Genomic DNA, 26802 nt, shown 5'->3' on the forward strand with positions numbered 1-26802 from the left:
ATACCGTATTTGAAATGTTCGACATCGGCACTTGTTTGTGGCATTCAACCTGCTTAGTTGCGAAGTACAATGTCTTTATGTTTGCTTACTTCGAGCATGCGTGTTCCTTGAGAGCATTTAGACAAGCTATTCAGTTAGTGTGTGACAATCGCATGAAGACAACTCCGGCATTTGTATGACATACATTATGTGACCAAAGGTATCTGGACACCCCCAGAAACATTCATTTTTCATATTATGTGCATTGTGCTGTTACCTACTGCGAGGTACTCCATATTGGCGCCCTCAGTGGACATTACACACCGTGATACAGCAGAATGGGGCACTCCACGGAACTGATGGACTTCGAATGTGGTCAGGTGATTGATGTCTCACTTGTCATACGTCTGTACGCGAGATTTCCACACTCCTAAACATGCGTAGGTCCGATGTGATAGCGAAGTGGAAACGTGAAGGGACACATACAGCACAAAAGCGTACAGGCCGACCTCATCTGTTGAATGACAGAGACTGCTGACAGTTGAAGAGGGTCGTAATCTGTAATAGGCACACATCTATCCAGAACATCACACGGTAAATCGGAACTGCGTCGGTATCCACTACAAGTGCAATGACGGTTAGACGGGAGGTGACAATACTAGGATTTCATGGTCAAGCGGGTGTTCTTAAGCCACACATCACGATGGTAAATGTCAAATGACGCCTCGCCTGGTGTAAGAAGCGTAAGCATTGGACGATTGAACAGTGGAAAAACGTTGTGTGGAGTGACTAATCATGGTACACAATGTGCCAATCGGATGGAAAGGTGTGGGTATGGCGAATGCCCTGTGAACTCTCTCTGCCAGCATGTGTAGTGGCAACAGTAAAATTCGGAGGCGGTGGTTTTATGATATGGCCGTATTTGTCATGGAAGGTGCTTACACCCCTTGTTGTTTTGCGTGGCACTATCACAGCACAGCCCTACATTCATGTTTTAAGCGCCTTCTTGTTTCCAACTGTTCAAGAGCAGTTCGGGGATGGCGATTACATCTTTCAACATGAAAGAGCATCTTTTCATAATGCATGGGCTGTGGCCGAGTGGTTTCATGACAGTAACGTCTTTGTGAAGGACTGGCCCGCACAGAGTCCTGACCTGAACGCTACAGAACACATCTGGGATATATTGGAACGCCAGCTTCGTGCCAGGTCTCACCGACCAACATCGATACCTCTCTTCAGTGCAGCACTCCGTGTAGAATGAGCTGCCATTCACCAACAAACGATCCAGCACCTGATTGAACGTATGGCTGCGAGAGTGAAAGCTGAGATCAAGCTAAGGGTGGACCAACACCACACTGAAAACCAGCATTACTGATGGAGGGTTTCATTGAATTTGTAAGTCATATTCAGCCAGGTGTCTGGATACATTTGATCACATACTGTATACAAGAAAATGGATATCAGTAGTAGTGTATTTTACTGCGCATGCACATCTAATTAAACTTTGTGGTGGACATTGTAGGCCTGGCAGTACACACACTTATCGTTGTGTAACGTAGAATTGTACACAATCTCTGCAATCAGATGAGTCAACTCCACAATGGTTTGTGGGTCGTTAACTACAGCCTCAGCCCAGCCCTGCGTCGCCATCACACGGAGCATGTGGGCCTTTATGAAGGCGACGGCGGCCTGCTTCAGCCTGTTGGCGGAATGCCTAATCCCGATAACACCTGCAGCTGCCGCAGTCTCGACAGACAGCTGGGCGACCACCTGTTGCTCACAGTGCGCTTTCAGTACCGAGAGGCCGTATACGTCGGCGGCGACCAGCAGCTGTGGGGCCATGCTGGGCAGCTGAGGCACCTGCAGGGTGTAGAGGTATGCCAGCAACTGGCGCAGCACAGGACCCTCTGTGTCCGAGAGTACGAGCTGGCTGCTGCTGCCCTCTACAGTGACGCGACGGACCATGTCTGCAAACACGGGACTCCTGGCGGCCAAGACAGCCCTGTGAGCCACGAGCCGCGTGTCCCCGGCCAGCAGAGTCACCACAGCGCCGTCCCCGGCGTCCAGCAGGGCACCCAGATCAACTGCCGTGGCCTCCTCAGCCTCCTGAACTCGTCCCACTGTGAGGGATTCTGGAACACAGTTTCCCAAGGGAAAGGTGGGATTGGCTACCAGTGCAGAGTTAATCATTTTATCAATTTAAAGGCATTTATAAAGCTGCCATCAGGATAAAATTCACACACAACATAGATTAAAGTGTGTAGATGAAGGAAATAATACTTTTGAAAATCTATTACATCTCCTCTTAAAACTTCCCCATTTGCTTGTAAAAAATGCCACGGAAGGAATACAGGCTGCCTATCATTTCTCTTTGTACAATTACTTGCTCAAAGTATCAAAATGGAGATCTAGCACAAAACTAAGAGCATATTTTATTCAACACACAGTCCCAATTTCTGCACTTATTTAAGAAAACAATGATATTTTATGTCTGAAATCTGTATCCCTCTGCCCTTAACTGCTAGCCCAGCATGTTTCTCTCCAGGAACTGATACAGGGGATCAACTAACTGCTGTCACAATCTGGAATGACTTTCTAGAAAAATTATATAGAGGTGGCGGGCATAGCTTGAACTTCTCACATATTCCAACATGACAACACCCAATATTTTGTAGGGTAGTGGCATAACGGCCCCATCCCCCCCCCCTCCCCCAGTGGATAAAATTAAATTTTATGTGGGGTACAAACAACTGTGTCCAACTGTGTTTCGCTCACAATACTAATTATTTCTAAAGGATCATGTTTATCATTACTATTTCACAACAATGTAATAGTTATTACATAAGTTAACATTAATTAATTTTTATTTTTAAATTATAGAAGAAATGAATGACACAAGTGGTGCATGCTACAGCTTGTCAAACGAATATATGAACTTCATCTTCCACACATAATCCTCCTGCTGCACACAGTAGTTTTCACTTTGTACCATGATGGAGAAATCGAGACATATAGATCACATATATTTCAATATCTCATAAAAATTTGTAGCAAATGACCAGAAATTTCGTCATCACTCACTTCATAATAATAAACGAAAAAATATTAATCTTCAACTCAACACTTACTATGTAGTGGCTACTATTGTAGTGTAAGATGTCTACAGTACTTTATTTTTATTATTGTTTGTGACACCTAGTCAGACTCAAAGCGTTGGCAAGTTAAAATCGTTCGATTTCTGACACTGCAGAAGTAAGGAGTCCAGCAATCAAGTGATACAGAAACAGTAAGTAGAGTGCACGAATTTTCACTTGATTGATTTTAAGTAAAGGTGCAGGGTGAGGGTGACACAAGTGTCAATAGAGAGAGAAGTGGTGTAGAGGAAACAAGTTTTGTAATAAGTGCACAACTTCACTGCAGAGAGTTAGCTAACTTCCATTTTTGAGTAGTCTTAGACGCAATGAGAATGGCTACATCATTACAAATAAGAAGTACCAATTGTATAATTGACACATTAGTCTGAGGTTTAATAAAACGTCTACAAATGCCAAGTATCATTTACCTTTCATCACCTTCAAAATAAAAATTTTCAAAGGAAATATTCTTCTTAGTGGAATTTAGTTAATTGCTAAAGACGATGACTTAGTGTGTGTGTTTGGGAGGGTAAGGGGGTGGGGTGGGGGAGGTGGAGCTCTAGCTAGTGTGCACTCTGGGATAAAGCCATTACTGTAGGGGGGTATGTCAGAGCCAGTCATAGGGAATATGCCATATTTTCAACACACATTTTTTCCGTCTTTTGTTAATTGATGACACCCTACCAAATTGTTGCAGATGGCACTGATAACTGACCTTTGTTCTTGTGAGTTCTTCATTATAAGCTGTTATTAGCGTTGAAAATAGTCACAGTTCCAGTTACTACGTTAGATGATCAGGTTGATCCTTTAATTGACATTTTAAATTACTATTATTTATAGCACTTATTTTCTATCAGCTAGCTCTGAAAATCCGAGAAACAAGAAAGCAATGGGAAAGACAACATTCTAACTGAATTTGTCGAACGTGGAAGAATTGGAATTAGAAATCTGTTAAATATTCCCTATCGTAACATATAGAAACAGGGGAATTTGCCCTCATATTCTAGAAAAACATTATACGGTATTTGTCCTTAAAGGAGGAATGTCTTAAAATACGAAAATTACCGAAGTCTTAGCTTAGTTGTGAATGCCTTATCAAATAAAAGCTTCCACTGTCTTCGACCAGTTGACACACGATTATCAAAAAGTCAGTTTGGATTTGGAAAAAAACGAAGAATCCAAGAAGGAGTAATATCATTAAACTTAATTTGAAACTGTAAATACATAGCTTTGGTAGGTATACAGGAAATGTCTCATGATGTAAAATGGCCAAATAAAGTTTGAGATACAGGAGAGAGTAGGAATATGCATAGAGAGTGATATGTTATGTGGAAGCTGTATAATAAAAGAGAAGACTTCCATTGGAGTGCACTCTACACAGGTTCTACGCATGTTCACAAATGAGTCCGGCAGGGTGGTGTACTATAAACAATTATCTTTAATTTATTCAACGAACACGTACTTAGGAAGGGGGAGAATACAATCTAGGCCCATGCTAGTGGCCTCTGTCTGCATCAGAACCAGAATTGTCCCAAAAGTGCACCTCCATGGTAAATTTGGATAATCTATGAGTGGACATTGCACACCACACGGTCTCCCATTGAGGGTGAAGTGACATCTCGATCGCCAAATACTGACTCTCAGCCCCCAACCGTGCCAATTTCACTTACTAACGAAACCATACAAATAAAAGTGGCCGACAACAACATGGGGTGTTCGATGGGCATTCTAATTCCCATCGTGTCCCACGGCTGTGGCATTGGACTGGATGAAGAAGACCCATTGAGTTCCCTCCACAGTCGCCAGATCTAACACCTACGGACTTTTACTTGTGGCGAACTGGAGGAACTTTGCACGCTGGAGGAACTTCGCCAGGAGATTACAGCGACATGTGCAGCGATCTCCACTGTAACAGTGACCGACATAGTTGCGACGAGCGGGAAGCTGTGGCCGAGCGGTACTAGGCGCTTCAGTCCGGAATCGCGCTCATGCTAGAGTCGCAGGTTAGAATCCTGCCTCCGGTATGGATGTGTGGGATGTCCTTAGGTTAGTTAGGTTTAAGTAGTTCTAAGTCTAAGGGAGTAAGGCCATCAGATGTTAAGTACCATAGTGCTTAGAGAATTTTAACGACCGCTCGTCATTCTGCTATGTGTATACCCGCCGACTGTAAACATTTTAACACTTAAAGTAACCCTATGCTAAGCTGAAAGTTGTACAACATATGTGATGAATTATTAGTTGTAAAATAAACACATAAGTAATAGTTTTCGTTCCTTATGGTGTGCATACATTTTTCTGGCTGACTGTATATAAAGAAGAAAAAAAATGTTAATTAGTTACAAAGTTCGGCGTGTTACAATTTATTCAAAATGTAAACGTCACTACATATATTCGGATTAAGGTTATGACATCTTCGATGTGCCTGCCGTCATTGGCAATGAGGTGGCGCAGATGAATAGCGAAACTCTGCGTGACCCGCTGAAGTGTCGGAAAGTCGATGCTGGCGATGACCTCCTGAATGTTTGTTTTCAGCTCAGCAACAGTCTCTGGGCTATTGCTGTACACCTTGACCTTAATACAACCCCACCGAAAGAAGTCGATGTATTCAGATCCAGAGAATATGGAGGCCAATCGAGGCCCATGCTCGTGCCTCCTGGGTACACCAGAGCCAGAATGCGGTCCCCAGAATGCTCCTCCAGGACATCAAACACTTCCCTGCTTCGAAGGGGTCGAGCACTATCTTGCATGAATCACATCTTATCGAAATGAGGGTAACTTTGGATAATCGTGATGATATCATCTTCCAAAACCTTTATGTACCGTTCGGTAGTCACCAAAAGAATATTGCAGTGATTATTCCGTGACTGGAGACTGCACACCACACAGTCACCCGTTGAGGGTGAAGAGACTTCTCGATCACCGAATGCGCAGTCTCAGTCCACCAAATGCGCCAATTTCGCTTATTGACGAACCCATCCAAATAAATGTGGGCATAGGGGCGAAACGAAACCATATTCACATCAAAGTCCTGTTCGTCAATTCTGGAGACAAGAGTGTAGGCGAAACAAAACTGCTGTTCCATGGCCCTCTGGCTTAATGGCTGAGGAGTTTGAATTTTGTATGGGAAAAGACGCATGTCTTCAACAACTATACGTCGCAGTGCCTCCCAGTTTATTCCCAGCTGTTGTGCAGCTCGTCTGATAGATTTCCTGGGGCTGGTTTGAAACACAGCGCTTGTCGTCTTGATGTTTTCAGGCGTTTCCATCCGTTTCGGTCCACCGACATTGCGAACACTGTTAGCATGAAAGCTACCCGTTCTCTCAAACTTGCGAATCATATTCTTGATTTTTAGCACACACGGACCGGTTGTCTTCATCTTGATCTCGGTCACACCACTTCCTTTGAGCCTCATTTGGGCTGTTATTGCTCGTGTAGTAGGCCTTCACAAGTGGTATATGTTCAGGTACGCTGTACCGTGACGTTTTCTCGTGCACATAGCCGACAACAACAAGGCGCACGTGCATACGCAAACTAATTCCCATCATCCCCCGCAGCCAACAGTACAATTTGAACGTCATAAAGCAAACCGTTCAGAAGCTATGACGATTTCATTTCATGTAGGTCAATAATTGTCACTCTCAAACTTCCTGGCAGATTAAAACTGTGTGCCAGATCGAGACTCGAACTCAGGACCTGTGCCTTTTGCGGGCAACTGCTCTATCGACTGGGCTACCCAACCACGACTCACGTCCCGTCCTCTGGGCTTCAGTTCTGCCAGTACCTCGTCTCCTACCTTCCAAACTTCACTAGCACTCCTGCCAGGAAGTTTCATATCAGCGTACACTCCACTGCAGAGTGAAAATTTCAGTCTGCAAACATTCCCCCAGTCTGTGCCTAAGCTATGTCACCGCAATATCCTTTCTTTTTTGGAGTGCTAGCCTTGCAAGATTCGCAGAAGAGCTTATGTGAAGTTTGGAAGGTAGGAGACGAGGTACTGGTAGAACTGAAGCCCAGAGGAGGGGACGTGAGTCCTGCTTCGGTAGCTCAGATGGTAGAGCACTTGCCCTCAAAAGGCAAAGGTCTTTAGTTCTTGTCTCGGTCCGGCACACCCTTTTAATATGCCAGGAAGTTTCATATCAGCGCACACTCTGCTGTAGTGTGAAAATTTCAATCTGGAATTGTCATCCTGTATGAATAACTTTCCTTCCTGATTTCTATCGTAAAAATGTTGTTGTTGTTGTTGTCTTCAGTTCAGAGACTTGTTTGATGCTGCTGTATCCTATGTAAGCTCCTTCATCTCAAAGTACCTACCGCTATCTACTTAATGTATTCATATCTTGGCCTCCCTCCACGCTGCTCTCCAATACTGAACTGGTGATAACCTTGATGCCTCAAAAAAAGGCAGACGAACAGATCCCTTCTTCTAATCAATTTGTGCCACAAATTTCTCTTCTTCCCATTCTATTCAGTACCTCCAGATCAGTTACATGGTATACCCATTTAATCTTCAGCATCCTTCTGTAGCACCACATTTCGAAAGATTCTATTCTCTTCTTGCATAAACTATTTATCGTCCATGTTTCACATCCATACACAGCTACACTCCATAAAAATTCTTTCAGAAACGACTTCCTGACATTTGAAACTATACTCGATTTTAACAAATTTTTCTTTTGAAACGCTTTCCTTGTCATTGCCAGTCTACATTTTACATCCTCTCTACTTCCACCATCATCAGTTAATTTGCTCCCCAAATAGCAAAAGTCATCTACTACTTTAAGTGCCACGTTTGCTAATCTAATCCCCTCAGCCTCACCTTATTTAATTCGACTACTTCCCATTATCATCGTTTCGCTTTTGTTTAAGTTCATCTTTTATCCTCCTTTGAAGACACTGTCCGTTCCATTCGACTGCTCTTCCAGGTCCTTTGCTCTATCTGAGAGAATTCCAATGTCATTGGCAAACATCAAAGCTTTTATTTCTTCTTCGGATTTAAATTCCTACTCTGAACTTTTCTTTTGTTTTCTTTACTGCTTGCTCAGTACATAGACTGAATGACGTTGGGGATGGGCTACAACCATGTCTCACTCCATTCTCAACCACTGTTTTCCTTTCATGCCCCTCGGCTGCAGTCTTTGGTTTGCTCTAAGCAAAAAATGATCTATGTGATCGTTCCAATTTAGGTTATCTGTAATTGTAATCCCCAAGTATTTAGTTGGATTTACAGCCTTAATATTAAGTGTGACTTATCGCGTAATCAAAATTTCTTTGGATTTCTTTTAGCACTCATGTGAATAACTTCACTCTTTTCTTTATCAGCTTCAATTGCCACTTTTCGCACCATACATATATCTTATCTAAATCATTTTGCTGTTCGTTTTGGTCATGACTTAACAACACGGTAAATAACAGCATCATTTGCAAACAATCTGAGAGGGATACTCAGATTGTCTCCTATGTCGTTAATATTGTTCAGGAACAACGGAGGGAAAAACTTTGAAATTTGTGGTAAGGTCTTATGGGACCAAACTGCTGAGGTCATCCAAGCTTACACGCTATTTAATCTAACATAAAGTAACTTACGCTAAGGACGACACACAGACCCATGTCCGATGGAGGACTCGAACCTCCGACGGGGGAGTCACAGGGAGCGTGACAAGACGCCCCAGACCGCGCGGCTACCCCGCTCGGCAACAACAGATGGCCTATAACACTTCCTTGGGGAACGCAGGATATTGCTTCTGTTTTACTCGATGACCTTCCGTCTATTACTACGGACTGTGATCTTACTGAGAGGAAATCGCGAAGCCAGTCGCACAACTGAGGCGATTTTCCATATTCATGCAGTTTGGTTAGAAGACGCATGTGAGGAACGGTGTCGAAAGTCTTCTGGAAATCTAAAAATTTGGAGTCAGTTTGACATGCCCTGTCGATAGCACTCATCAGTTGATGAGTATAAAGAGGTAGTTGTGTTCTACAACAACGATGTTTTCTGCACCCGTGATGTCTATGTGTCAATAAATCGTTTTCTTCGAGGTAATTCATAATGTTCGAACACAGTGTATGTTCCCCTACTGCAAATCGACGTTATTGATGTGGGTCTGGAATTCAGCGGATTATTCCTACTTCCATTTTTGGCTATTGGTGTGACTTGAGCAATTTTCCAGAATTTAGGTACGGAACTTTCTGTGAGCAGTCAGTTGTATATAATTCCTAAATATGGAGCTACAGCATCAGCATAATCGGAAAGGAACCTGAGTGGGATACAATGTGGACCGGAGGACTTGCCTTTATTAAGTGATTTAACCTGCTTTGCTGCACCGTGGATGTCTCTACTTCTATGTTTCTCATCTAGGCAGTCGTTCTTTATCGGAATTCAGAAATATTTACTTCGTCTTCTTTGGTGAATTAGTTTCGGAAAATGTGTTTCATAACTCTGCTTTAGTGGCACTGTCATCAATGACTTCACCGTTGTTAATCGTGCAGTGGAGGTATTGATTGCGTCTCGCCACTGGCGTGCTTTATGTATGACCTGTCGCTGTTCCTTGATCACTGTCAACTGTCTTCAGTGCGTGATTGGCCGCAGACACGCACTGCCGCAGGAGCAACACCTGTTTCTGGAGCTGAGCCGTGCGCCAAGTCTAACATCATGGAAAGGAATAGCTTGGACGAAATATGCACTCGCGTCTACCTGTCGCTAAAGGGTTAATAGAGGTGGCGTTTGGACATTTAAGCTGCTGATTGAGAACAGCTTACACCATGGACTTCCCTTTCACATATAGGCAATATTGAAGCAGGTATACAGAATCACTGCATACTCATATACACTTCTTTTGTGCATTGGCTGTTGGCTTTTCCTTTCACACACTTGTAATCACAAGGAAAAGTTTATATTTTGTGTTCTGTCAAACATTTCGTTGGTTAAGTCTCTTTGTACATAAATCCACACAAAACTTACAGTGCTTACGCATTAAATGTTGGTGTCGTTGAGGCTGCTCCCTGCTGAGGACAGATAGCTGTACCTCACCGTGGTCGTCGTATTCCACGCCAAGACAACTTGGTGGCCAAGGAATCGGGGTTGGAAAGATGTTTTGCTCTAAATGCAAGTCCGTCTGGAGACTACACACACTGTTCCTCGATGCTCAAAAACTCCGTGATGCTTTCACAATTCTTCTCCTACTTTCGTTTCTGCCCCTGTGTGGTCAACAGAGAACAGGCGACTGCTTCATTGTCTTTCTTTCGTCAGTGAACATTATACTGCTGTGTGCATTTTGTTAATACTCTACGGTTTATCTATAATATCTGGTCTCATTCCTGAATAACGAAAGACGTCTCTCCTGTAAGCATATTACATCTGTTTGTTATCAGATTTCTGGCGCTGCAGTCCGGAACCGCGGGACTGCTACGGTCGCAGGTTCGAATCCTGCCTCGGGCATGGGCGTGTGTTGTCCTTAGGTTAGGTTTAAGTAGTTCTAAGTTATAGGGGACTTATGCCCTAAGATGTTGAGTCCCATAGTACTCAGAGCCATTTGACCCATTTTTTTGTTATCAGATTTTTCTGACACAAAAATTAAAGATTTTTGAGACACAAAATAAAGTTTAATAAGATTCACTTAAATTGTATAGGCACTTAAGGTTTTAGCAACCATAAATACTTTTTTCAGTTTTTTTATATATCTTGTGTACTTCACCGTCGTAATTGTACGTAAAAATGGACTACTCCTGTCACTATAGACTTTCATTTTGCCTCTACGCATCCACCCTTCAATACCTGATCTGCTGCCCATAGAAAAGTACACTTTCAATGGCTTGCTTGTGCCATTTGTACTTGCAAATAATAACCCATCTAAAACGTATGACCACTAACAGCCATAATTATTAGTCTGCAAATGGCGCAAGTACTGATATAATATTGTTTAGTACACTGTTCTCAGTCACCAGTACAAATATCTGCAGTTATACCCATTACACAATGTATGTCTACACGTAGGAAGGTGAACGATCTGTATGTATAACTAACTACACACACTAAGCATTTGAACGTTATATACACTGAAGAACCAAAGAAATTTCGTGTAGGTTCCCCGCGAACACGCAGAAGTGCCGCAACACGACGTGGCATGGACTCGACTACTGTCTGAAGTAGTGCTGGAGGGAACTGACACTATTAATCCTGCAGGGCTGTACATAAATCCGCAGGAGTACGAAGGGGTGGAGACTTCTTCTGAGCAGCACGTTGCAAGGATTCTCACTTATGCTCAATAATGTTCATGTCTGGGGAGTGTTCTGACGAGTGGAAGTGTTTAAACTCAGAAGAGTTTTCCTGGAGCCACTCTGTAGCAATCCTGGACGCGTGGGGTGTCGTATTGTCCTTCTGGAATTGCCCAAGTCCGTTGGAATGTACAATGGACACGAATGGATGAAAGTGATCAGACAGGAAGCTTATGTACGTGTCACCTGTCAAGATTCGTGTCCAAATGTATCAGGGCAGTAGAGAACCAAGTCTGCTGTGGCCACATTTTCCATTGTGCCAGGTGTATCGAAGATGGCGGCCATGACGTCATCCAAGATGGCGGCCTGTAGACTTGGCAACAGCGCATGACATCATCCAAGATGGCGGATTTTGGCGGCAAGTTTGAATTTTGGCAGGAAGATAGGTCAATTTGGCTACCTCCACTAACCTAACCCTCCAGAAAAAAAAAAAAAAATTGGCCCGAAATTCAAATACCAGCAGGATAATGCGTCACATCAAGAAAAATGGCGGGAAAAAGGAACTTCTCTTTATTATTTAACCACTTTAAAGCATGTGTGTTCGCCACGAGCTCTAGAGCACAACTGGTATAGATGTTATCGTTGCCACCTGAGAGCGCCACAATGACGTCATCCAAAATGGCGGATTTTGGCGGGAAGAAGTTCAATTGGGCTACCTCCACTAACCCACCCAGCCCTCCCACAGGAAATGGCGGGAAGTTCAAATTCCAACATGATAATGGGTCACATCTATTAAAATGGTGGTAAAAATGTACTTGTCTTTATTATTTAGCCAGTTTCAAACAAGTGCGTGCGCCACTGAGTCTGGACTCCAACTGACTTAGTTCACATCGTCGCCACCAGAGATCGCCACCGTGACGTCATCCAGGATGGCGACCGTGACGTCAATCGAGATGGCTGGACTCAGAGTATCCACCATATGGCGTAGGATTGTACACTTGGTCTACCTCCACTAACATAACCCCCTCCTTAATGGAGATTGAAACACCCCGGATTAAAATTCCTTATTGGATTTTGTGTAATTTACCGAAGCCGCCAAACAGTTAATTATTACGATTATATGACCGTGTGCTTAATGGAAGAAAGGCTATCGGTTTTTCTGTTGGTTTCGGGGGTATTTCAACCGAGTGCGGCTGTTCTGAGATTGAATAGTGGAAATGATAGAAAGTTTGTCTATTATTAAGGACCACAAAGGTTGCGATGTACAAATTGATTTCCTACTAACACACAAATGCTGAGGCAGTTACTACCTTCACCTTACCCGTCTAATCACAGTTATATCTTTTTATTGGTTGTTGATTTTCAGTACTTCGCCACACGCAATGCTGATGTTTAACTTTCACAACAATCCCTACTGCAATCCATGGTTGTTGCTGGCCGACGCGGTTGACGCGAAACACGTAATTCGGCACTTGTCACTTTCTGTTTCATATCACTCGCAAATCGGTATTAGTGAGGGTCAACCCCACGACGATCAGGGGGACGTGCTCACTCGTCATATTCTGGTGAATTTTACTCGACCAGCATTCTTGTCCGTCTTTCCAGCACCACTTGTTGTTGTTGTGGTCTTCAGTCCTGAGACTGGTTTGATGCAGCTCTCCATGCTACTCTATCCTGTGCAAGCTTCTTCATCTCCCAGTACCTACTGCAACCTACATCCTTCTGAATCTGCTTAGTGTATGCATCTCTTGGTCTCCCCCTACGATTTTTACCCTCCACGCTGCCCTCCAATACTAAATTGGTGATCCCTTGATGCCTCAGAACATGTCCTACCAACCGATCCCTTCTTCTGGTCAAGTTGTGCCACAAACTCCTCTTCTCCCCAATCCTATTCAGTACCTCCTCATTAGTTATGTGATCTACCCACCTAATCTTCAGCATTCTTCTGTAGCACCACATTTCGAAAGCTTCTATTCTCTTCTTGTCCAAACTATTTATCGTCCATGTTTCACTTCCATACATGGCTACACTCCATACAAATACTTTCAGAAAAGACTTCCTGACACTTAAATCTATACTCGATGTTAACAAATTTCTCTTCTTCAGAAACGATTTCCTTGCCATTGCCAGTCTACATTTTATATCCTCTCTACTTCGACCATCATCAGTTATTTTGCTCCCCAAATAGCAAAACTCCTTTACTACTTTAAGTGTCTCATTTCCTAATCTAATACCCTCAACATCACCCGACTTAATTCGACTACATTCCATTATCCTCGTTTTGCTTTTGTTGATGTTCATCTTATATATATAAGGTGCTTAGAATATCAATATAGGTCAGTGCTGTGATAGTGCCACGCAAAACAACAAAGGGGTGCAAGTCCCCTACAAGTCATCGGCGAACCTCAAAGTTTTTATTTCTTCTCCATGGATTTTAATACCTACTCCGAATTTTTCTTTTGTTTCCTTTACTGCTTGCTCAATATACAGATTGAATAACATCGGGGAGAGGCTACAACCCTGTCTTACTCCCTTCCCAACCACTGCTTCCCTTTCATGTCCCTCGACTCTTATAACTGCCATCTGGTTTCTGTACAAATTGTAAATAGCCTTTCGCTCCCTGTATTTTACCCCTGCCACCTTTAGAATTTGAAAGAGAGTATTCCAGTCAACATTGTCAAAAGCTTTCTCTAAGTCTACAAATGCTAGAAACGTAGGTTTGCCTTTCCTTAATCTTTCTTCTAAGATAAGTCGTAAGGTCAGTATTGCCTCACGTGTCCCAATATTTCTACGGAATCCAAACTGATCTTCCCCGAGGTCGGCTTCTACTAGTTTTTCCATTCGTCTGTAAAGAATTCGTGTTAGTATTTTGCAGCTGTGGCTTATTAAACTGATTGTTCGGTAATTTTCACATCTGTCAACACCTGCTTTCTTTGGGATTGGAATTATTATATTCTTCTTGAAGTCTGAGGGTATTTCGCCTGTTTCATACATCTTGCTCACCAGATGGTAGAGTTTTGTCAGGACTGGCTCTCCCAAGGCCGTCAGTAGTTCCAATGGAATGTTGTCTACTCCGGGGGCCTTGTTTCGACTCAGGTCTTTCAGTGCTCTGTCAAACTCTTCACGCAGTATCGTATCTCCCATTTCATCTTCATCTACAACCTCTTCCATTTCCATAATATTGTCCTCAAGTACATCGCCCTTGTATAGACCCTCTATATACTCCTTCCACCTTTCTGCTTTCCCTTCTTTGCTTAGAACTGGGTTTCCATCTGAGCTCTTGATGTTCATACAAGTGGTTCTCTTCTCTCCAAAGGTCTCTTTAATTTTCCTGTAGGCAGTATCTATCTTACCCCTAGTAAGATAAGCCTCTACATCCTTACATTTGTCCTCTAGCCATCCCTGCTTAGCCATTTTGCACTTCCTGTCGATCTCATTTTTGAGACGTTTGTATTCCTTTTTGCCTGCTTCATTTACTGCATTTTTATATTTTCTCCTTTCATCAATTAAATTCAATATTTCTTCTGTTACCCAAGGATTTCTACTAGCCCTCGTCTTTTTACCTACTTGATACTCTGCTGCCTTCACTACTTCATCCCTCAAAGCTACCCATTCTTCTTCTACTGTATTTCTTTCCCCCATTCCTGTCAATTGTTCCCTTATGCTCTCCCTGAAACTCTGTACAACCTCTGGTTCTTTCAGTTTATCCAGGTCCCATCTCCTTAAATTCCCACCTTTTTGCAGTTTCTTCAGTTTTAATCTACAGGTCATAACCAATAGATTGTGGTCAGAGTCCACATCTGCCCCTGGAAATGTCTTACAATTTAAAACCTGGTTCCTAAATCTCTGTCTTACCATTATATAATCAATCTGATACCTTTTAGTATCTCCAGGGTTCTTCCATGTATACAACCTTCTATCATGATTCTTAAACCAAGTGTTAGCTATGATTAAATTGTGCTCTGTGCAAAATTCTACCAGGCGGCTTCCTCTTTCATTTCTTAGCCCCAATCCATATTCACCTACTATGTTTCCTTCTCTCCCTTTTCCTACACTGGAATTCCAGTCACCCATAACTATTAAATTTTCATCTCCCTTCACAATCTGAATAATTTCTTTTATTTCATCATACATTTCTTCAATTTCTTCGTCATCTGCAGAGGTAGTTGGCATATAAACTTGTACTACTGTAGTAGGTGTGGGCTTCGTATCTATCTTGGCCACAATAATGCGTTCACTAAGCTGTTTGTAGTAGCTTACCCGCGTTCCTATTTTCCTATTCATTATTAAACCTACTCCTGCATTACCCCTATTTGACTTTGTGTTTATAACCCTGTAGTCACCTGACCAGAAGTCTTGTTCCTCCTGCCACCGAACTTCACTAATTCCCACTATATCTAACTTTAACCTATCCATTTCCCTTTTCAAATTTTCTAACCTACCTGCCCGATTAAGGGACCTGACATTCCACGCTCCGATCCGTAGAACGCCAGTTTTCTTTCTCCTGATAACGACATCCTCTTGAGTAGTCCCCGCCCGGAGATCCGAATGGGGGACTATTTTACCTCCGGAATATTTTACCCAAGAGGACGCCATCATCATTTAATCATACAGTAAAGCTGCATGCCCTCGGGAAAAATTACGGCCGTAGTTTCCCCTTGCTTTCAGCCGTTCGCAGTACCAGCACAGCAAGGCCGTTTTGGTTATTGTTACAAGGCCAGATCAGTCAATCATCCAGACTGTTGCCCTTGCAGCTACTGAAAAGGCTGCTGCCCCTCTTCAGGAACCACACGTTTGTCTGGCCTCTCAACAGATACCCCTCCGTTATGGTTGTACCTACGGTACGGCTATCTGTATCGATGAGGCACGCAAGCCTCCCCACCAACGGCAAGGTCCATGGTTCACCACTTCTCACTCGATATTCTCCAATAGTACTCCGCACTCGACACTAGTCTCACTGCCTACTGCAGCGCTTGACAATCGACTCCTGTCTACTATCAACCTGGGCGTCGGATACTAGCATCAATGTTCGTGGGATCACGGATCCCTTACAAGATATCACAGTGACTGAACAGTCGACAATAGTTTTGTTGCTGAATGTGATGTTTGGCCACTATCGAAAGGAGTTGCTGCAGTTCCAGATGACGCAGCTGCAAGGGTGCGACTTTATTCTGACCATATGTTTTTCAAAATAAATGAAATGGCAACGTTCTGATTTTGCCTCCTGGGGCATGTAGGATATACTATCAACGACATTGACTTCTAATTGTATGCATGGTTGTGTCATAGCCTATACGTTATTCTGGAACCAATCCCAGAACATTCGTTTCAACAAATGTGCTAATTAGTCAACGTCATATTATTGTGGGTGACCTTAAATAAAAATTCAACATAAACCCCCTAAGAGATATAATTCATATGAAAATACATAGTGATTGTATTAAAATAAATTTTATTTCAAATATATATTTTACATTCTTTTATTTGTCTAGCTTTAAGTCCTATGTTTCATGTTTTATGAGATTTTTAGAATGTTACTTTGGAATGCTATATGATTACAAAAAAGGCTTACAGCTTCCCCTTAACATAAATAACGACTCTACATGCCATCAGTCAGAAACAAAAATAATGAAAACGAAACATGTAACTGTCCAAATGTTATCTATATCAGTACATGAACGAAGAATGACACTTGGTACACAACACTTCTTTTTCTGCATGCCATTTACAGATGAATTTAAAACATGTGTCACATTTTTGTGATTGTTTGCTGTCAGTTTTATGACCACATAAACAATATTTTCCTCTTTTTCGTGATCCACATAGATAAACGCATTGTATAAACAATGTGTTTTAGCATCGCGAAGGCACTTAATCTTGATGCCATATTTAGCTTGATGCCATATTTAGCAGACTTCGAGTTCATATAAACCCTGAAAAAACATGTCCCTCTAAAAGAGCAAAGCAGTTCATCAACTGTCAAATATTGTGAGCAGCTACTTTTTATTTTTTTGACAGTTCAGAATGAAATTTCTAAATATTTCGGAGTGAGAGTAGCGCTTTCATTAGTTCTTCTTCCTTCCCTAGAATTCATGTATTGAAATCTCAAAGCAGATAACAGGAACATAAATCGCTTCATTGACATCGTTATTCTGAATATATCTCGGTTTATTCTAGTAGTTGCCCATAAACCCTGTATGTCTTCATGGCCAGATTTCAATACACCTGATAACAGTAACAACCCAAAGAACGCTTTCATTTCCATAACACTCACATGGTTAGTGGAAGTAGCAATAGTTCAATACTTTTCTGAATATTCTGTTATTTTCTGATTAGTGTGAGTGTAAATATGTGCGATCATTTCATCTGATATCAGCAACTGCCGTGATTGAATTGGTGACATGATGCGTTTTTCAGGAACTGTATCGATGAGACCAGGCAGGTGAGTGATGATGATGTGGCCTCTGCTCTGGACCTAGCTGGTGGATGGGTAGACCACTTGAACTACTTGAGAGCCGGCTAACTCTCTCTACTGAATCACCAGACTATGAATTACTTGAATGAGAAGCAATTTCTTGCTGTGTATTTTCATCGCCACTTATGTCATCGTCACTTATGTTCTCTTAATCTCAAGGTTCAAAATCGCTTAAAGGTTCTGTATCTGAATATTTTTCGTCTAATAACAGTTCACAGATTTCTTTTTCGGTGAGACTCTGCTGCATTCTGGGAACAAAGTGTTTGAAACCCACAAAATAATTCAATATACACTGACTAAAAGAAGCCCTTATCTGCAATCGTGGGTCACATTGGGCTTTCAGTAAATTTCAAGTAGCGAGCTCCCTGTTCCTGGTGCACCTCACAATGTACTGAGACAGGAACGTACCTACAGCTTTTGCATGGGGGTGGGGGGTGTAACACTATCATTTAAGAAGGTAAACCTGTCTTCGCCCCACCACATAAACAGATTTTGCTGTTAACGCCAATAGTTAATCAAGCAGAAATTTAAAAACCCACAAATACGTTAGCATCCATATTACATGCGCCTATAACTGTAGAGAAACATTAATTCATGCAAGCGTCTTTAAATAAAACATATGTATTGTAGCTGTTGAGGTATTTATTTATGAAAAATCAGCTAATTCTAAGCTAACATTGAAGGTAATTATATATTTTTGAATATCATTATTAATCATTTATATTACGCAATAATATTATTATATTACTCTTTGTATTTAAATTGTGACACTTTGGCATTTTGCTGCAACTTCAGGTCGTAAGTTAATTTAAAAATAAACATTAATTACTTTAATTTAAAGTATTATATTTAGCCTTTTACGTCTTGCTGATAACTTACTAATAATTTCTTCACAATCTAGTTGCACCACCAGGGGTGCAAAATTTTTTTATCCGCCACTGTTTGTCACATTTACTTTTCAGCCAATGAACAGTCCACCATTTTTGCTGGCAGAAAAGCTACTTCAACATGGACAAAGTTGCAACTATTATTCATTATTAAACTTCATTAAATTATACCACACTGTACAGTCTCAGTGATCGTAGTTTCAAGATTAGGTACCACAAAAAGAGAGCTCCAAAACAATCACACGCTTTCTATGTTTATATTGTCCATGGAAAACTTATTTTAGAAAAATTATAAGAAACTTTCAATAAGTGATTGAATAATTCCTGAAGTTGAGATTCACTCTGCCAATACATGTGCCTGTAACCACATGAAACTTCATGAAGATGAGACTAACACGTTTCAAGAGTTTTGAAGTGAGTAGTTCCTAGGGAAAACGCCCATAATCCAGGCAATTGTTAGTATAAATTTAAGTAGAAAATAGTTATTAAACATTATAACCAAATTCTCTCATATAATAGCCTAACGCAGAATTAAACTAGAAAAAATTGGTATAACGTATTTTGCAATAGGCCCATTTGTTAATTTGTAATTAAATGTTAAACTAGAAGGTTCTTCTTAATTTTTGCAAAACTGCGGCTCAAAATCATGTAACCCTTTTTATAATGGTTAATAGGAGACTCACCCTTCTTTGCTTCATCCTCAGTTTTCCTGGATGGTCCCGCTTCTTCATGCTGAGATTCCACATCACGTGGTGACATGCCACTCTCTTTCGAAACAAGTGCATCAGAATTCTGTGTCTCTTTTTTAGAAAAAAAAACAGAAGGGATTTCTGTCTTGTCCGTTTCATAGTTTTTTTTTTCAAACGCGACTCTTTTAACAACTAAACACACGCACGCACAGTTTAAGCTGGCTTAACATGCTACGCCCGAAACTTCGTCACTCTAATTGTGACTGCCCAAGGGGAAGCTACAGAACACACTGGATTTATTCCGTTCAATGTTGCCAGCCAATAATAAGTTAATTCCGCTATTAGCACATCCAAATTCCACTACAGATTCAAATGTAATTTATGATATAGTCTACATAATTCCTGACGATATACATGCTAAATAAATAATTTAAGCTATAAACAAATATATTCCATATCTTTCCAGCTGGGGCATTTAACGATCAGCGACAGCTTGGACGACAATGTCCAGTGGTGGACCTGAATATCGTGCTTCATTCAAATAGTTGCTGTTAATATAGTAATTGTCGTTTGATCCGACAGGTAATTTTCCTCTTTATATGGAATCTGAACTGAGTAAGGCGTAAGGAGTTAATTTACAAGGTTTTTTTTAGCATTGTGTGTGTGAAACGTTTCAATGTTTATTAAAATCACAGTGAAATATATGAATTTGTTGATGCAGCAATATTTTGATCACCTTCAGTTCTCAGATAATACTTGATACGTTTTTCAAACTTACGGAAATGTCCCTCCGTAATTACGTACGAAATATAATAATGATCAATAACGGTTCTTTTTTTTGGATGTCTAGTCATACTTTCAACAAGTCACTTAACGTTTCTGCGAGTAGCTTAGTAAGTCTTTCATTTTTAATGTCTGTCATGATGGAGAAAGTACCTGCATTCCCGTTCATATATTACATGTTTTGTACTTGGCAGTGAAAATTTGCGAGGGTTTTACATTTCGCCAAAGAAAGTTGAATTCCACTACATTTTTAACAATTCCAGAATTTCGCCGCTACGCCACGAAGGCCAAAAAACTCCAATACGCTTAGCGGAATTCCGCAACGGTTGGCAAGTTAGCACTCACTTCCGTTGCACACGTAGTGAGGGTGGGGGTAGACACCACGCCGCAGGGCACAGCTATTTTGTGCAGCCTCATTTCTCCATAGCGTTCACTACGCCAACGAAGCGCAGTGCGCGACTATTTTGTGGCACGGGGTTTCAAAAGCGTGTATTCTTCTAATATTGGCGTTTTTTTGAGTAAACTAAGGAAGGGGGGGGGGGGGGGTAGCACACGAAGAAAACTCCATGTGTTTCCGTTGTTAGACGGTTTTATTCTTGCCGGCGTGTCCTAAATGACCCACGGTTCCGGTTAAGCATGACGTGAACTTTACTGCAGATAAGGTGTGTTTTTGCTATGGTTGAGCAATATTCGCTGCATCACAGAGCGAAGTGCCCTATGTGCCTCGTTTTAAAGGCGATTATATTCCTTAAGGGCTCCAAAATAAGTGAAACATAGCCTACCTCACCGTTTTCTCTGCTTAGTTGTTGGAAGGATGTCGGTCTACGTACGCTGATTAACAGTAACCGTAAACAGAAGCATTGTGCATTGTTTGGGCGACCAGTATACAAGCGGCCTAAACCGTTGGACGACTACAAACTAGGACGGCTGCAACTGCTCTACATGGTTGGCGACGTTGCAACTTGTTCGCTGATGTTTTCTGCTACAGTCAAGCGCCGGTATACCAGTCGTGGACGATAGAATGGAGATGACTGTGAGAAGACGTCGGCCAATCGCACGCTGGCCGACGCTTTTCCAGGATCACAACGCGAGAGCGGCGGCCCCTACGCGAAGACGAATTAGCGCCGCGCCCGACTGGTCGCGGCCCAGTTAAGTGGTAGCTTCAAGATCAGCGAGTTCTGTAGCAGCTTGTAGGTTAGGCACTTGCACATCAGCAACTTGTTGTGTTGTTGTTGTGGTCTTCAGTCCTGAGACTGGTTTGATGCAGCTCTCCATGCTACTCTATCCTGTGCAAGCTTCTTCATCTCCCAGTACCTACTGCAACCTACATCCTTCTGAATCTGCTTAGTGTATGCATCTCTTGGTCTCCCCCTACGATTTTTACCCTCCACGCTGCCCTCCAATACTAAACTGGTGATCCCTTGATGCCTCAGAACATGTCCTACCAACCGATCCCTTCTTCTGGTCAAGTTGTGCCACAAACTCCTCTTCTCCCCAATCCTGTTCAGTACCTCCTCATTAGTTATGTGATCTACCCATCTAATCTTCAGCATTCTTCTATAGCACCACATTTCGAAAGCTTCTATTCTCTTCTTGTCCAAACTATTTATCGTCCATGTTTCACTTCCATACATGGCTACACTCCATACAAATACTTTCAGAAAAGACTTCCTGACACTTAAATCTATACTCGATGTTAACAAATTTCTCTTCTTCAGAAACGCTTTCCTTGCCATTGCCAGTCTACATTTTATATCCTCTCTACTTCGACCATCATCAGTTATTTTGCTCCCCAAATAGCAAAACTCCTTTACTACTTTAAGTGTCTCATTTCCTAATCTAATCCCCTCAGCATCACCCGATTTAATTTGACTACATTCCATTATCCTCGTTTTGCTTTTGTTGATGTTCATCTTATATCCTCCTTTCAAGACACTGTCCATTCCGTTCAACTGCTCTTCCAAGTCCTTTGCTGTCTCTGACAGAATTACAATGTCATCGGCGAACCTCAAAGTTTTTATTTCTTCTCCATGGATTTTAATACCTACTCCGAATTTTTCTTTTGTTTCCTTTACTGCTTGCTCAATATACAGATTGAATAACATCGGGGAGAGGCTACAACCCTGTCTTACTCCCTTCCCAACCACTGCTTCCCTTTCATGTCCCTCGACTCTTATTACTGCCATCTGGTTTCTGTACAAATTGTAAATAGCCTTTCGCTCCCTGTATTTTACCCCTGCCACCTTTAGAATTTGAAAGAGAGTATTCCAGTCAACATTGTCAAAAGCTTTCTCTAAGTCTACAAATGCTAGAAACGTAAGTTTGCCTTTCCTTAATCTTTCTTCTAAGATAAGTCGTAAGGTCAGTATTGCCTCACGTGTCCCAGTATTTCTACGGAATCCAAACTGATCTTCCCCGAGGTCGGCTTCTACTAGTTTTTCCATTCGTCTGTAAAGAATTCGTGTTAGTATTTTGCAGCTGTGGCTTATTAAACTGATTGTTCGGTAATTCTCACATCTGTCAACATTTGCTTTCTTTTGGATTGGAATTATTATATTCTTCTTGAAGTCTGAGGGTATTTCGCCTGTTTCATACATCTTGCTCACCAGATGGTAGAGTTTTGTCAGGACGGGCTCTCCCAAGGCCGTCAGTAGTTCCAATGGAATGTTGTCTACTCCGGGGGCCTTGTTTCGACTCAGGTCTTTCAGTGCTCTGTCAAACTCTTCACGCAGTATCATATCTCCCATTTCATCTTCATCTACATCCTCTTCCATTTCCATAATATTGTCCTCAAGTACATCGCCCTTGTATAGACCCTCTATATACTCCTTCCACCTTTCTGCTTTCCCTTCTTTGCTTAGAACTGGGTTTCCATCTGAGCTCTTGATGTTCATACAAGTGGTTCTCTTATCTCCAAAGGTCTCTTTAATTTTCCTGTAGGCAGTATCTATCTTACCCCTAGTAAGATAAGCCTCTACATCCTTACATTTGTCCTCTAGCCATCCCTGCTTAGCCATTTTGCACTTCCTGTCGATCTCATTTTTGAGACGTTTGTATTCCTTTTTGCCTGCTTCATTTACTGCATTTTTATATTTTCTCCTTTCATCAATTAAATTCAATATTCCTTCTGTTACCCAAGGATTTCTACTAGCCCTCGTCTTTTTACCTACTTGATCCTCTGCTGCCTTCACTACTTCATCCCTCAAAGCTACCCATTCTTCTTCTGCTGTATTTCTTTCCCCCATTCCTGTCAATTGTTCCCTTATGCTCTCCCTGAAACTCTGTACAACCTCTGGTTCTTTCAGTTTATCCAGGTCCCATCTCCTTAAATTCCCACCTTTTTGCAGTTTCTTCAGTTTTAATCTACAGGTCATAACCAATAGATTGTGGTCAGAGTCCACATCTGCCCCTGGAAATGTCTTACAATTTAAAACCTGGTTCCTAAATCTCTGTCTTACCATTATATAATCAATCTGATACCTTTTAGTATCTCCAGGGTTCTTCCATGTATACAACCTTCTATCATGATTCTTAAACCAAGTGTTAGCTATGATTAAATTGTGCTCTGTGCAAAATTCTACCAGGCGGCTTCCTCTTTCATTTCTTAGCCCCAATCCATATTCACCTACTATGTTTCCTTCTCTCCCTTTTCCTACACTGGAATTCCAGTCACCCATAACTATTAAATTTTCGTCTCCCTTCACAATCTGAATAATTTCTTTTATTTCATCATACATTTCTTCAATATCTTCGTCATCTGCAGAGCTAGTTGGCATATAAACTTGTACTACTGTAGTAGGTGTGGGCTTCGTATCTATCTTGGCCACAATAATGCGTTCACTAAGCTGTTTGTAGTAGCTTACCCGCGTTCCTATTTTCCTATTCATTATTAAACCTACTCCTGCATTACCCCTATTTGACTTTGTGTTTATAACCCTGTAGTCACCTGACCAGAAGTCTTGTTCCTCCTGCCACCGAACTTCACTAATTCCCACTATATCTAACTTTAACCTATCCATTTCCCGTTTCAAATTTTCTAACCTACCTGCCCGATTAAGGGACCTGACATTCCACGCTCCGATCCGTAGAACGCCAGTTTTCTTTCTCCTGATAACGACATCCTCTTGAGTAGTCCCCGCCCGGAGATCCGAATGGGGGACTATTTTACCTCCGGAATATTTTACCCAAGAGGACGCCATCATCGTTTAATCATACAGTAAAGCTGCATGTCCTCGGGAAAAATTACGGCCGTAGTTTCCCCTTGCTTTCAGCCGTTCGCTGTACCAGCACAGCAAGGCCGTTTTGGTTATTGTTACAAGGCCAGATCAGTCAATCATCCAGACTGTTGCCCTTGCAACTACTGAAAAGGCTGCTGCTCCTCTTCAGGAACCACACGTTTGTCTGGCCTCTCAACAGATACCCCTCCGTTGTGGTTGTACCTACGGTACGGCTATCTGTATCGATGAGGCACGCAAGCCTCCCCACCAACGGCAAGGTCCATGGTTCATGGGGGGGGGGTCAGCAACTTAGGATTGTTTATACTAAAAAAAAAAAAGGTTCAGATGCCTCTGAGAACTATGGGACTTACATCTCAGGTCAGTCCCATGACTTAGAACTACTTAAACCTAACTAACGTAAAGGCATCGCACACATCCATGCCCGAGGCAGGATTCGAACCTACGACTGTAGCAGCAGCGCGGTTCCGGACTGAAGCGCCTAGAATCACTCGTCCACAGCAGTCGGCGTTTATACTGAAGATCGTTGCTTATTTTGCATGTCGGCCTTTGCTTGTGACACATCTGTGTAATTGACAAAGTTTTGTTATCTTTTCCTTTTGTAATAAAACTCACGAATACGATTTGTCTGAGTGTTGCCTAACGATCCGAGAAATCAGGTTTTCTAGACACCCCACATTTGACGACTAGGCTGGATCTAACATTTTTCATGCGTAATATGTTGACACGTGAGAGTAAAATTGCGTCTTATCAAAAGTAATGGCCATGCACAGTGAGAAAGGTGCTGGTAACACAGTTCGAGGTGGTGACAATCCCCTTGCACTGCCATTTTCTGTATGTGAAAGACACGCTCTGTCCATTTTGAATCTGAACTATCAAAGGAGAAACTATGTCGATCGTGGCTTGGAAGAGAAAAAAAATGCACTATACAGCTTCATTGTTACAGGGTACCAGTTAAAATTGGTCGATTTTATTGATATATGCTTTCCACTGCCCTATCACTCATTTTGTAGCCTGGTTCGCAAATGTACTTGATCCATTTTGCCAAATTGCACTATTCGCTGTTGGTGTGAGGCTTGCACGTTTTCGCGGAAGACGGTGATTCTGGTATCTCCTAATGATTAACTACTTATGTATCATTGTTATATAGTTTTATTAAAGTGATCGATTGTCTGGTATCTTCAGTCAATGGTCGACGACAAAATTGGTATCCGTCATTGCCAGGTGTAGTCTCGCCGACAGTCATCTTTCGTTACTTTTCCTGCATTTTCCGAGAGGCATGTAAGGAGAACTGGTGTTGCAGAATTCATATGGACTACAAATCATGTTTTTCTTGAAGGCTTCCATTAGATATGGGTCAATGTCGACTTCTGGTTTTTGTGCTTCTGCTGATGAGTTTGAAGTGGCCTCGATTTTGTGGCCAATAAAATCAAAATGTATTCGTGTGATACTCATCTACTTTGCCGTTCAACGGAATACATGCAGCAGCGTGTCTCTCCAAAACCATGATGATCGACAATGAAAATTATTCAGAATTTCAATGTCTGTATAATGTCACGCGCGGACAATAATATGAGATTCATGTGATGACCCTCCAGTGAACCTAAGTTCTTTTACTTCACGTGAATGGTGGCATTTGAATATGTTAAAATAAGCTGAGTGGCCATTTGTGGAAACAAATGTCATTGTACCTTGCGCGTATCATGCATGTGCAGTGGAAAGCCTTGTCACTAATATGACAGTTTTTCCCAGCTCATTGGCATTCCGTTGCCACCATTAACGACTGACTGACGTAAATAAGGGAACTCTCTGGAACGCCATTTGGCTAAATTTAATCGAATGTATTACTGGAACAATTGTTGACATTTCAAGATCTGATTTTCAGCTTTTCCACGAACCATCAATCGATGTGAATAGTAATTCGTAGCTCTAATTTCCTTATTTGTTTCCTTAGCACTCTCTCAATTTCTTAGCTTTATATTGTGGCCGACCGCGGTGGCCAAGTGGTTCTAGGCGGTTCAGCCCTGAACCGTGCGGTTGCTACGATCGCAGGTTCGAATCCTGCCTCGGGAATGGATGTGTGTGATGACCTTAGTTTAATTAGGTGTAAGTAGTTCTAATTTCTTGGGGACTGATGACCACAGATGTTAAGTGCCATAGTGCTCAGAGCCATTTGAACCATTTGATATTGTGAAAACATCAATGTTCTCTTCGTCAAAATACACTCCGATACTGCAATCCTTCGTATGAGAGATGAGATTTGGATACTCGATTAACATCGTCATATCTGCGAAGAAGAATTACATCAAGTTAGTTAAATTCTCTGCGAGCATGCGAGTTTAACTCTGCACCAGCTGTAACTGTCATTATTTCATTAATTGTTGGAGTTATGTTTTCAGTTTCGCGTTG

General features: G+C 41.8%; 1 protein-coding gene across 1 annotated transcript in view; it reads right to left on the reverse strand.

Annotated features, from left to right (window-relative positions):
* Positions 1-1461: 1461 nt before the first annotated feature.
* LOC126212610 (speckle-type POZ protein-like) overlaps positions 1462-26802 on the reverse strand; it is a 58735-nt gene continuing 33394 nt past the window's right edge. Inside the window, exon 3 of the mRNA XM_049940040.1 lies at positions 1462-2111. Coding sequence (XP_049795997.1) covers positions 1477-2111 — 635 coding nt within the window. The 3' untranslated portion in view covers positions 1462-1476. The remainder of the gene's footprint in view (positions 2112-26802) is intronic.

This window comes from Schistocerca nitens, chromosome 11 (genome assembly GCF_023898315.1).
Source record: "Schistocerca nitens isolate TAMUIC-IGC-003100 chromosome 11, iqSchNite1.1, whole genome shotgun sequence".
Taxonomy (NCBI): domain Eukaryota; kingdom Metazoa; phylum Arthropoda; class Insecta; order Orthoptera; family Acrididae; genus Schistocerca; species Schistocerca nitens.